This window comes from Citrus clementina, unplaced genomic scaffold (genome assembly GCF_000493195.1).
Source record: "Citrus clementina cultivar Clemenules unplaced genomic scaffold, Citrus_clementina_v1.0 scaffold_3, whole genome shotgun sequence".
Classification (NCBI taxonomy): Eukaryota; Viridiplantae; Streptophyta; class Magnoliopsida; order Sapindales; family Rutaceae; genus Citrus; species Citrus x clementina.
In genome coordinates, this window is record NW_006262339.1 from 42436342 (window position 1) to 42448069 (window position 11728).

The window sequence follows — 11728 nt, forward strand, 5'->3', positions numbered from 1 at the left end:
AACCAACCACATTAAAGATTCTATTGCCAAAACACATAAATGCTGAGAAATTTGAGATAAAGCGTGATCAAATTATGGTGAAAAATCAGAACTTTGACATTTCATAAGGCTCTAAATCCATCGGCTGTAAAACCAACAAAAATAAACCCAAAATAAAACTTCAACATGACAAAGCTCCACTCAGTTCGATAGCAACAAGAGTTATCTATAAAGTGTGTTACTTTTAATAAGCAGGGTTTCCAAGGTGGTATAGTGGCATTTATCACATAAATTTATATTTAAGATATTAAAGCTAGCTGTGACATTAGGAGGTAAAACACATCTGTTAACAAATCAAAAGAATTGAATACATAAGCAGGTATCCAATATCTAAAAAAGCCCCTACAATAACTTACCAAAAACATCAAAGAGTAAATTTGTTTGTCATTATAAATCAGAGTAAAAGAATTAAGTCAACAAATATGTCTAAGGCTTATACACAGTAAATTTGGAGATGACCTGCAAAAAGATCAGTACTCGAGTAAGTGAAAATAGAAATTTAAAATCTGACAATTACAATAAAGTCTTGAGGGCAGCTTTAAATCTGGAAATTGAATAGCCTTTAGATTGATAGTTTGCATTTAATTGATGATCAACTGAAGCGGTATTGTCTCCACATCAAATACAGAGAACAACTAACTAAATATAAACATTTTCGAGCGCTTATGAGCTCTATATGCTTGTTTTTCATTAGAAATTCATCATTGAAATGTAATCTTTAGGATTAATTCATTCATGATAACAATACAAAAGATACACTAGAATAGTAATTCAAAATACATACATTGTATTACAAATTTACTTGCAGTGACGGAGAGAGTGCCAATTAAGATGCTAATGATACAAATCATGCACAAGTAAGAAAGGAATTCAAGTTATACTCATACAAAGATGTAGGAATTAATCAGTGTGACATAACTTGTTCTGCAGCATTACCTTCCTACTCACGCTGAATAATATTATGAAGCGAAACTGTTGAACAAAAGCTAATAACTTTATGAAACTCATTAACTGGCAATGGCAATTGCGGCAACCTCCTCCAGCTACACTTATCAGACTCAGTCCCAATCTCACAAACACAAGCTGGATACTTCTTATGATACTCTTCATTGAACACATAAATAAGATTACCAAGCCCCACACATTTCAAGCTTGCGAATTTATCATCCTCCTCAGTATCAACCAAACTGTACAAAAAATCATGCGGCATAATCGCAATCTCACTGAACTCCATACTAAGCTCATCAACCTTCCACAAATTAAAGGACGGCCCACGCGGCGCATTGCACATCCCAGCCAAAACAAGCATATTTTGAGAAGCAATCAAGAAAGAAAACATAACCCCAGGTGGCCTAAGAGTCTGAACCTCACTCCAAACATGTTTTTTCAAATCAAAAGACGAAACAGAAAAGGAATAGATACCAAAAACATAGAATCTCCCTCGGAACAAAGCAGAGGATAAATATTGGCTTGAATATCCAGACCTGAAGTCGGCAGGCAAAGGGGGACATAACTCCCAAGAATCCGAATGGGGATCATAAATCTCAACAGCTAATCGATCTTCAATATCAACAAGGCCACCAATGAATCTGACCCCACCTACAACGATAAATTTAGGCAAGTTACAGGCAAACCCAGAAGCCAAATCACAATGACCGCGATCGTGGTCATAAAAGACACCCACGAGGGGATTGATTCTCGAGAAGCGAAGCGGGGAAGTGAGGTGCCAAGAGGTGTTGAGGATGCGAGAGAAGCCGAATCTCGGGGTGGTAGTGAAGAAGAAACCGTTGGCGCCAATGAAGCAAGAACCGGCGCGGGGTTCTTGGGCGGGAGGGAGGTGGAACCAGGAGTTGGAGGCGGGGTCAAAGGCGAAAGACTGGTTGTTCCTTGAAGAGGTTTTGTGGAGGCCAAAGAGGAAGAACCAAGGGCGAGGGCTTGCGTTGGTGTTGTGGGCGATGAGAGCAGAGAAAGACGGAGCCGAAATAATGGAGCGCCAAGATTTGCAGACGGAAGAGGCCCGAATGAGAGTCGGAATTGGGAGAAGGGAGAGAATAAGTCCGGTTATGTCGGTGCTCAGGGTTGTGAAGGCGGAGTAAGGATTGTGGTCTGACATTTTTTTTTTTTCTTTGTTCCCACTCTTTTTCCAGGGATGAAGAAGGAGACTTGAAGAAAGAGGTGGGTTTGTTAATTAATTGCCACGACTCAAGCGGTGGTTGAGAGGTGTGGGAAATGACAACGCTTCATTAAGCAATAATGCAAGAGAAGGAAATTGGGAAGTGGCGTGCTTGGCTGGCTATCAGCCTTTCATTCCCCTAACGCAGATGGAGCATTAAATCAGATTCAGACATAATAAACAAGGTATGATTGATGCTACTGTCAACATTTAAAATAGGCTGAGAGCAAAGATCATGGGGGAAAAAAAAAAAATCGGCATTTTTAAACAGTTTCATTTTAGAAATAAAAGTAAGTGAAATCGAGTAAAGAAAGAAAGAAAGATCAATATGTTTCTTAATTGTTGGTGATGACTGACGTCAAACATTCAGTTTAACTTAATTTCAGTCACAAAATACGGGAAGTTAATTTCAAAACAGAACCAGAATAGCTGACTTTAATGTTGGACAAAACCTCAGGGAAATAAACTCCATGAAAATATTCTTTAAGAATAGTGTAGATGATGATTTTCAATCTTTTTAAAAGGGCTTTTGTTTCCTCTCATCTTAATGTTTTTTGTCCGTATTGATTCGAGCAGGAAGGAGTGATAGTCTCAAGGGGCAGAGGAGCATAAGAATTATGGGTACAAATTTTGGAAGGAACGAAAGAAAGCTTTAGTTTGCTCATTGATTAAAAAAATATCGCAAACAATGTTATTTAAAGAACCCAGAGCCCGTAATAACTCTTCCTGCAAATTTAAATGTATGTAATTTAAAATTGTGCTTCATTTTGCTATTATTATTATTACCATTATTAGGTTATGTGAGTCTTATTGGATCCCTTTTAGAAAAGCCCAACAAATGGATTTACTTTGAAAGCCCAAAACAACTCCAATTACCACCATATAGAATTTGGACCAAGACGAGGCAATAAGCAGTGTCAGAAGCAAGCACTCCGCAGCAAGTAATGATCTTCATTTTTTAAACAGCTCAATGTATTTTTAGAATTTATCCTCAATAAAAAAGTAAAAAAAAAAAAAAATTAAAGGGTGGAGCTATTTACAATCTTATAATTTATTTTGTGTATTTAAAAATTACTAAAATTACTTGTCACTCATCTATTAAATTTAATAAATTAAAATTTATTTTGTATATTTTTTAAAATTTATTTTGAAAACAAAGAAGAAATGGAATTGGTTTAAGACATTTTCATTTTTATTTTTTGTTGCTAATCAAAAAGACAAAGATTAACATGTTTTTTACTTTTATTATATTTTTGAAAAATTAAAACGAGCACAAGTTTCTAAGTAAAATCTTTTAAAATATTGATTTTCTCCTCTGTTCAATTCGGTATTGTTTAAGATCTCGAAATTAATTTTTTTTTATGGTTTAAGGTACGAGAATTATTCGTTAAATAATGGGTTTATTATATATGTGTTCATAATAATTATGTATATTGGCTCGTTGTAATTTAGATAATGAGTATTTTTATTAAAATAAGTAATTTTTTTTAGTTCTTAAATTAAGTAATTTTAAGGGTGTCCAAAATTGAAACTGAATTTTATTTTTTTATTTTTTTTTATTTTCACTCGGAAAGTTGACGGAATACCAGATGGGGACCACCGCGAAGGCGTCAACTTCTTTGACCAATCATTAAAATCACTAAGAAATGGCCTAAATCATATTTGATTTTTTGAGAGAGAAGAAATTTGTTGTATGAGAGCCTCATACAAGGGTAGGGGTTAGGATTGGCATGGAATGAAATAGGATAGAATTTACCAATCTCAGTCTTGTGTAAGTGGGATAAAAAATGTCATATTTTTGTTCTTTTTCTAATATGATAGATACATAATTCGCTCATTTTTTGTAATTCTGATTTGCTCTTTTATTTCAGGATTTCAAATGAACGACTAATAGCCTAAATATTCCCTTCATATACAAGGAAAAAAGGTTGTGTATCGACCAAAGCAATGATTATTCATGATTCCATATTGGAATCAATTACATATCGGTTCCAAACTAGAGAAATATTATGGCAAAACTTCGTTTGAAATGATGTGTTTATTTTTTTAGGACAAAAATTTGTCTTAGTCCCATCCCGTTAAATATTTTATCTTATCTCATTATCCTGAACAATTTTGAATGTGAACAAATAAGTTTTGACATTTTTTTTTCTTTTAAGATCATTATAATTTAATATGGCAAAAATCTTGAATAAATATAAAGTAGAATAACCAAATATTAGTTTTACTTTGACTACATGTATAATACAAGTTTTATGCAAACATTTTTTTAATTGTTTGTTTGTTTTGATTGCACATTAATATTAATACTTACACTTCAAAAACTATAAATTTAGACGGTAACTAACTTTAGCCATGTTAAAATATCCAATAATTCAATAATATAATAATAAATCATACAAATAGCTACAGTTGGCAATGATATGTGATAGGACAAGAATTGTCAATCCCATATATGGGATGATACAAGAGTTGCCAATTCCTCGTCATGTATATGTAAGTAGAATAAAAATAAATGTTATTTTATAAAAAAAGCGGGAGCTAATGAAATAAATTCACTAGTCCCCACAATCATCCTTGTGATAGCCTCCACCCTCAAATTTTAAGATCACAATTTGAGTAAGTCTTTTGAGACCTTTAGAATTCTCATAAAATCTCATATATTTTTTATGTTTTGTTTTTTATATAAAGGGAGCCTACAAGGATAAACCAAAACAAAATGCAGGAAAGCAATCATATACATATAATGATTTAACCAAGGTACAACGCCACAAGAAGGATTGTGAAGAAACTAGAACCCAAGAGGTTGACTCATAGCGAATTAGCGAGAAAGTCTGCTGTGAAAAATCTCTTTTTAATTAAAATTAATTAAATAAAAAATAAATTATTTTTTAATTTTAAAATAATAATTTAATTAAAATATTTAAATAAATTATTCTTTGAATAAGCTTTTCATACTCTCATTTCATAAGTTGTATTTATAATTTAAGTTTTAATCTAAAATATTTTTTTGAGAAAATTATAAGAATTTAGAGATATAGAGATAGAAATTATTAAATATAAAAATAATTTAAGATTTGTATGTATTTTAAAAATAAAAACTTAAAAGAATTGTTTTTTTTTTGTGAAAAATTTTGGAAGATGGTTTTTGTTTCTCAAAAATTAAACGAGGAATATTTTAAAAATAAAATTGAAGTAGAGTGTTATAAGGATGTTAAAGGGGTATATAAAAGCTCTACTCTTAGAATTGATATTCGTGGACTAATTTCTTAGTAAATTGGGTGACATTAATTAGAGTTGGCACTAGAAATCACATTGGATGTGAAATGTTAAAATGCAAAATGTCGCAAGAGAATGTTAGGAAAGCAACGTAACATGCTGCTCATCAGGTTACTAATTTGATTCCCACAAAAAGAAATTGATAATCTCAATTCTAATAATTAATTAAAACAATATTTTTTTTTATCTTAAAGACAAGAGGTCTCGAATGCAAAACCTGTTTATATGGATCAGAAAAAAGTTAAATTGTCATTAAACCAGATATATTATTTAAAAATTAATTAAAGAATTATCCCTTTAAATAATCAATTAAGTATATATATCTGGATAGAGATTAAAATGTCAGGTGACAGCTATAGAAATTAAAATGAACTAGTAACCTATTCTATAATTTGACTCTAACGTGTGTCGGGTGAGTTCAACGATCATCAAATCAATTCATAATAAATAAAACTTAATCATAAACCATACAATATATATTTCGCAAAGTGGTTAGGTAATTAAGGCTGTAGGCCATGTTTACAAAGATTCAGCTATTACATTTCAGATCGTTAATACAAGATTAATATTTCAATTAAGATTACTAATTTTCTCAACAAAATACTAAAATTAAACCATCAATACGGCCTAGATAATTGATAATCAGTATAGTACACTCAGCCATGCAACGCAAGCAAAAGCAAGATCATATTTCTTCTCTTCTGCTGCAGCTGGCTCTCAATTTATTCCTTCATAATTCTAGCACCACAACTGTTCAGAAAAACAAATGATTAAGTAAATATTCTGCCTTTGAGACTTCAAATTAATTTGAGAGAGAGAGAGAAAAGAGAGAGGGAGGAAATATATCAAATGAGAATGGGATCGATATATATGTATATCTTACATTCAGAGTCGGTGGTGATCCAATTCCCTTTTCTTGGGGCGCAATGATTTGTGCCAGGAATAGGAATGGAGCTCACAGATGAAATGACACGGTAGTTTGTCGTCATCATTTGGTCAATATTCTTGGATGAAGAAGATGCCATTGAAATTCCTGAGTAAACGGAAGTAGTAGTGGAACAGTTGCTCTCCACATCCCACCTGAAACTTATTTTTGGAGACTCGATGCTTAGCTGATCTTCATCTACTACTGCTTTCAGAGTTGCTCGATTCCTGAACTGAAGTACCTGGCGATAAAATAGTCAATTATCATAATTATCCATCTATTGCCACCCATTGGCTGAAACCAGGATTTTGGTTCATTTAACAGTTAATTATCGTTATCATTATCGATCTGGGAGGGGCCCAAGGGGACAACTTTAGTTTTGCCCCGTGTACTTGATATACATATTTGATCAGATATTCAATTAATTATGAAAATTAAGTCCCATCTACAACCACCATAGTAATTATTGTGGCGGCTTGCCGGGTTCTAGTTCTAGTTCTAGCTCTCAAAATTTAACATTAATAGCATCTAGACACTGTCCACCAACTGCAACAAGAAAAACTAGGAGCTTATTTATGATGAAATGATGATACAATTAACACTGATTAATAAAATATTGAAATACCTTTCTGCCAAGAAACTTGCCTCCCTTTTCTGATTTTGCAGCAGCGGCCCATCTCAATAGCTCCTTCATCCTCGACATGGTTTTCGTTTTATGATTATCTTTCTTGTTGCTTTCTACTGCCGTTCCACATTGCTCATTATTACGATCTGCATTATTTGTTACTGCGTTACTGCTATCACTTATTGGTAAAACTTTGTTTCCTGCGTGGACAGCAGCGGAATCATGAGCCCTGTGATGATCATTAGAGCAAAGTCCACGAGCAATCTCTTGATCTTTCTTCATCTTGTACATAGTATGGGTCCAGTTTCTTCTATTAACGCTTCTAAGTCTTCTCAAATTGATAGTGCTGTCGAAACAAGCTCTTGCAACATCTTTTCTACATAAAAATGCAAATGGCTTGAAATGTTTACCATGATGAGGATCGCTCTCCTTATCCCTTTTCGATCTTCTTCGATGAACTCCCCGTTGCTTATACAAGATCACATCTTTAGTTTCAGCATCTTTCCCTGCCAAAAATATAATAAAATCACCACGATAAGTGCATGATTATGGACGAGAACTCTCTCGTGATCTGAATTAATTTCCTTTATGCAAAATTTTTGTTGGTACTAATCCCTTTTTTTTTGTTGTTTCTTACCATAAGTAATTTTCTTGTTGGCCCGATAGGGGGTACTTTCTCCTGCTTCTTCAGGTACAGTTGTTGTCTTGAACAGCCATTGAAAAATCTGCTACAATTGAGGAGAGGGGTAATAAGCTTTGAAGTGAATGATGCTAAAGATATATTGTGTACATATACACACATGCTGCATGTCTTATGAGCTTAATTATATACTATATATGCAAAGCTCACCTGCATGTTATGCTAGATATTTAGTGGAATTAACAAAAAACTGTGATCACTGATGACTGTGTTGGTCAAAATGGACAGCAATGAAAGATCTATCTGTGCTGTCTACATGCTGAGGATTCCTGTCTCCACTTGAAGTTTTTGGGGGAGAAGAAGACAAAAGAAAATGGATGTGAATCTAAGCAAAATGGAGAGACAACTAGGCGGTGAGTATAGGAAGTTGGCCTTGTGATTCTTTTGTAACATGGGGGGGGATTCATTATATATATTATATAAGATGATCATGTGGTGGTTGTTGATTAAGGCTAAGTTTTGAATTAACTAATTAATTAACACATACAACTCAATTTTAATCAGCCCTTGTGGCTTCTTCTTTAACCATACACTTGTTCATCTATGGTTTGCTTGATCTCATCGGTCCCTAAATGAAATCATGGGCCAGTTTTTTTTTTTTTTTTTAAATGGTACAGATTGGATTTACAATATAGTCTCAAAAATTTTTCTCGGTAGCTGGCTAGAGTAAGCAATGTGGCTGTAAATCTCAATGCATTGAGTTCGGGTAAATGAAGATTGTGAAAGAAACTGCTTCTACAATATGAGGTTAATTTCTCGGTTTATTTTGAACCAAGAAACATTATCTACTGCCGGGCCAATCTGGATTTTGGTTTGGAAGGGCTATACGCAAATGAGAGGGTCGTATCATAAATATTTAAAATTGAAGGGTCCAAATGTATAAATTTAGGCTATGAATCAGTGAATTTCATTTAACCCCTCGGCTTTCCAGACATTTTTTTTTTCCATTGTGCGCCATATTCTTTTTTTTTTTAAAGGAATAAATTTCATTAAGCAAAAACTTACAAACTGTTTAACAACCACAGAGGTGGAACAACATTCCACTCATGGGGACTTGACAAAGAACCTGTTGTCCTCGCAATGGAGTGAGCAGTAAGATTCGCATATCGACGCACAAATGAGAATTGCACTTCTCCTATAATCTTAACTAAAGCTCGACAGTCTTCAATAATCAAACCAAACACATTCGGACTTGAAAACTTCTAAACCAAAACTCGGAACACTTGTAGGCAGTCCATCTCTATGATAACACATGGGAACTGCAGTTCTTTCATCCAACTAAGTGCCTCTCTTATGCCAAGAGCTTCAGCCTTCCTTGCTCCAAAATTTCCTGCCACACACCCACACACCTTGCTGCCAAAAAACCTCCTTGTGAATTACGAATCACACAGCCGATCCCAATCTTCCCTTGAGGAGTAAACACAGCTGCATCCACATTGCACTTTACCCAACCAAACTTAGGTTTCTCCCAACACAGTGCCCCATGAACCAGCTTATGAGTGTCATCATTAATATCAAAAACTTGCTGTTTTGCCGCTTGCCACTGATAGAGAAATTGCCCGGCAGAGTTGAGAATTTGACAAACTGAGCTGGCTGTGTTGTTCCAAGCTTTATTGTTTCGATTTACCCAAATCCGCCAACAAATCATCATAGCAATATTACACTCATCTTTACTGCACCTTGTAAACACATGAGCAAGCCAGTCCAAAAAGGTAGAGCAATAGCCAACAAAACCCACCGATGAAGAAATCCAGCAAGACTTAGCAAAACTGCATGCAACCAAGGAATGTAAAATATCATTAATATCAACCACATGAGCAACCCACCTTGTGCGCCATATTCATTATTTATCATTGAATCATTTCATTTTTTTTTTTTTTTGAATAATCCAATTTCATCGATCGTGGTTAAAGATTTAGCTAGTTCTATTATTACCTTCGAATACTCATGTTCCAAAAATGACCTGTTCTCTATCAGTAAATTAAAAGGAAAGAAAACAGAAGGAAGAAGCTAAAAATATTCTTAAGAAGCATATTAAGGGGACAAACATCAATTATTGCGCTATTACATTTATATAGTTAAAAGAATGCTTGTACCCCCTTGTCTTTCTTTTAGTTAGTCCTCCTCCCTGAACAAACTTGGTTGTCAAATTTTCTTAACCTCATTTCGGATTAAAGTCGAAATGATACAAGTATCTTATTTCATAAGTTTTGGAAAAAAATAATTTTTGATAAGTTTTTTAAAAATGACTTATTTTGTAAGTTTCTCCACTTTAACAATACCTACTAAAATTAGATAGGGAATTACTTTTTATAAACAGTTTATTAAATAATTCATTGTACTTTTTTTAAAAATTTTTTATTATAATTTTAATATTTAAATAAAAAAGATAATTATATCTTATTTTCCATAAAGCCTAATATCTAAATAGAAGGCAATATAAACTTATTTGTATTTTGATCATTATACATATAATAGAACAACATTTTCATGATAAAATTTACTAAATATATGTATTATGGTTTTAAACTCATAGCCATTATACCAATACAATTTACGAAGCACTAAATTATTATTTTAAATAGCAATTAATTTCATCCGTATAGTAGAAGTAGTTTATTTTATTAGATACCGCAATCCCAAACTAGTCCTAACACTTAAACAAACAAGTGATAGTTTATAGGAAAGTAATATTTACAAGTAACTTTGTAAAAAGAATGCATTCTCTCTCTCACCCTCTCTCTGTCTTTGAGTTCTTCGAACGAGGGTTGTAACTCACAATTTGGAGAGAAATCTCTCATGCATCTTGTTTTATATGGGGCTATCGCTACTCTCCCCTCCATAGTTTGCAGCTTCTTCTCTAGTCCTGTAATTTTCATAATTCTTTGATACTTGTTAATGCCAAAACATTTTACAGAAAAATTCGTTACAGCCATAATCAAATCTTTTTTTCGTTTTTGTTAAAATTTTGACATTATAAGGAAAGAAATAGTAAAATCCAAAAGCTAGAGGGACAAAAAATATCAAACCCTCTGAAACCTCATAAGTCAAGTTTTTTTTATCCATTAACATATTTATTAAATTTTTAATATTCACACCTAAAAAATGTGGTAAATTTGAATCTAAATAGAAGTAATTTGATATTGCAACATAAACTGCGGGTGTTAAAATGCTAATTAATTCGGATATTGTCACGACTTGCTTCATTCTAATGTTTATAATCATATTCAAGCCTTTTTAACTTTACTCATCTAAGCCAAGCCACCGTAATAGACTGATATTTCTACAAGTAATGGTTACTACACTAGAGGAAGTGTATTACAATTCTTTGATATAATCAAATGGCCACCATATCACATGTGAGGAAGGAGATATTTTAGTGTATAGAAACTGGCAAACTGCGCTGTTGGTGTTAATTGCTGAGGGGCTCACATGAAGGGTGACTAAACAATCAAGAAAAAACTGCATTTATTATAATGTGTTGTATTTTACTAGTTTGTTCTTCTTCTAGACATTTGTGGTGTTGCTCTAGATGCCATAAAACTAGCGGCCTGTCATTGGAGTGGGGTTTTTGTTTTGCGCCTGTGTTTGAGCTTCTCTCACATTTCATTCTCAGAAGGTTTTGGCTTGGCCCTGCCATCCACTTCTTGACTTTAAGATTGACGTGGCATGATCGCAATGGCGTGATGTGTATGTGTGTGATGGAGGGAGAGAATCAAGGCTAATGTCTCTGTTAGTGGGAGTATGTTTGTCACACATGTAAAAGTTGCGGTTGCGGCTTGTTTCTTCCATTCTTTTACGGTGATTAAAAAAAAACACAAAGTGCTATTTTGTAGATCTAGTGGTGGAGCTACCATCCACGTAGTCTCCCTCTGCTCCTCTCTCTCTCACACACAAAAATATAACATCAGACTAACGGAGTTGGAATGTACACTACTTCCCCCCCCCCCCCCCCCCCCCCCCCCCTTTTTTTCTCTTTCTTTTTTG

The 11728-nt window shown here is 33.7% G+C and overlaps 3 protein-coding genes across 3 annotated transcripts; all 3 read right to left on the minus strand.

The window, feature by feature from the left end:
* Positions 1-816: 816 nt before the first annotated feature.
* LOC18047809 (F-box/kelch-repeat protein At3g24760) lies at positions 817-2862 on the minus strand. The gene has a single exon (XM_006443570.2). The coding sequence runs from the start codon at positions 2150-2152 to the stop codon at positions 980-982; it is 1173 nt and encodes a 390-aa protein (XP_006443633.1). The 5' UTR covers positions 2153-2862; the 3' UTR covers positions 817-979.
* A 3328-nt stretch (positions 2863-6190) lies between these two features.
* LOC18047810 lies at positions 6191-7333 on the minus strand. The gene is made up of 3 exons (XM_024189314.1): positions 7042-7333; positions 6375-6657; positions 6191-6241 (listed from the first exon to the last, which is right to left on the minus strand). The coding sequence occupies exons 1-3, from the start codon at positions 7330-7332 to the stop codon at positions 6222-6224; spliced, it is 594 nt and encodes a 197-aa protein (XP_024045082.1). The 5' UTR covers position 7333; the 3' UTR covers positions 6191-6221.
* Positions 7334-9032: 1699 nt separating this feature from the next.
* Positions 9033-9690, minus strand: LOC112099991. Its single transcript, XM_024187548.1, has 2 exons — positions 9677-9690; positions 9033-9510 (listed from the first exon to the last, which is right to left on the minus strand). The coding sequence occupies exons 1-2, from the start codon at positions 9688-9690 to the stop codon at positions 9033-9035; spliced, it is 492 nt and encodes a 163-aa protein (XP_024043316.1).
* Between the last annotated feature and the right edge of the window lie 2038 nt (positions 9691-11728).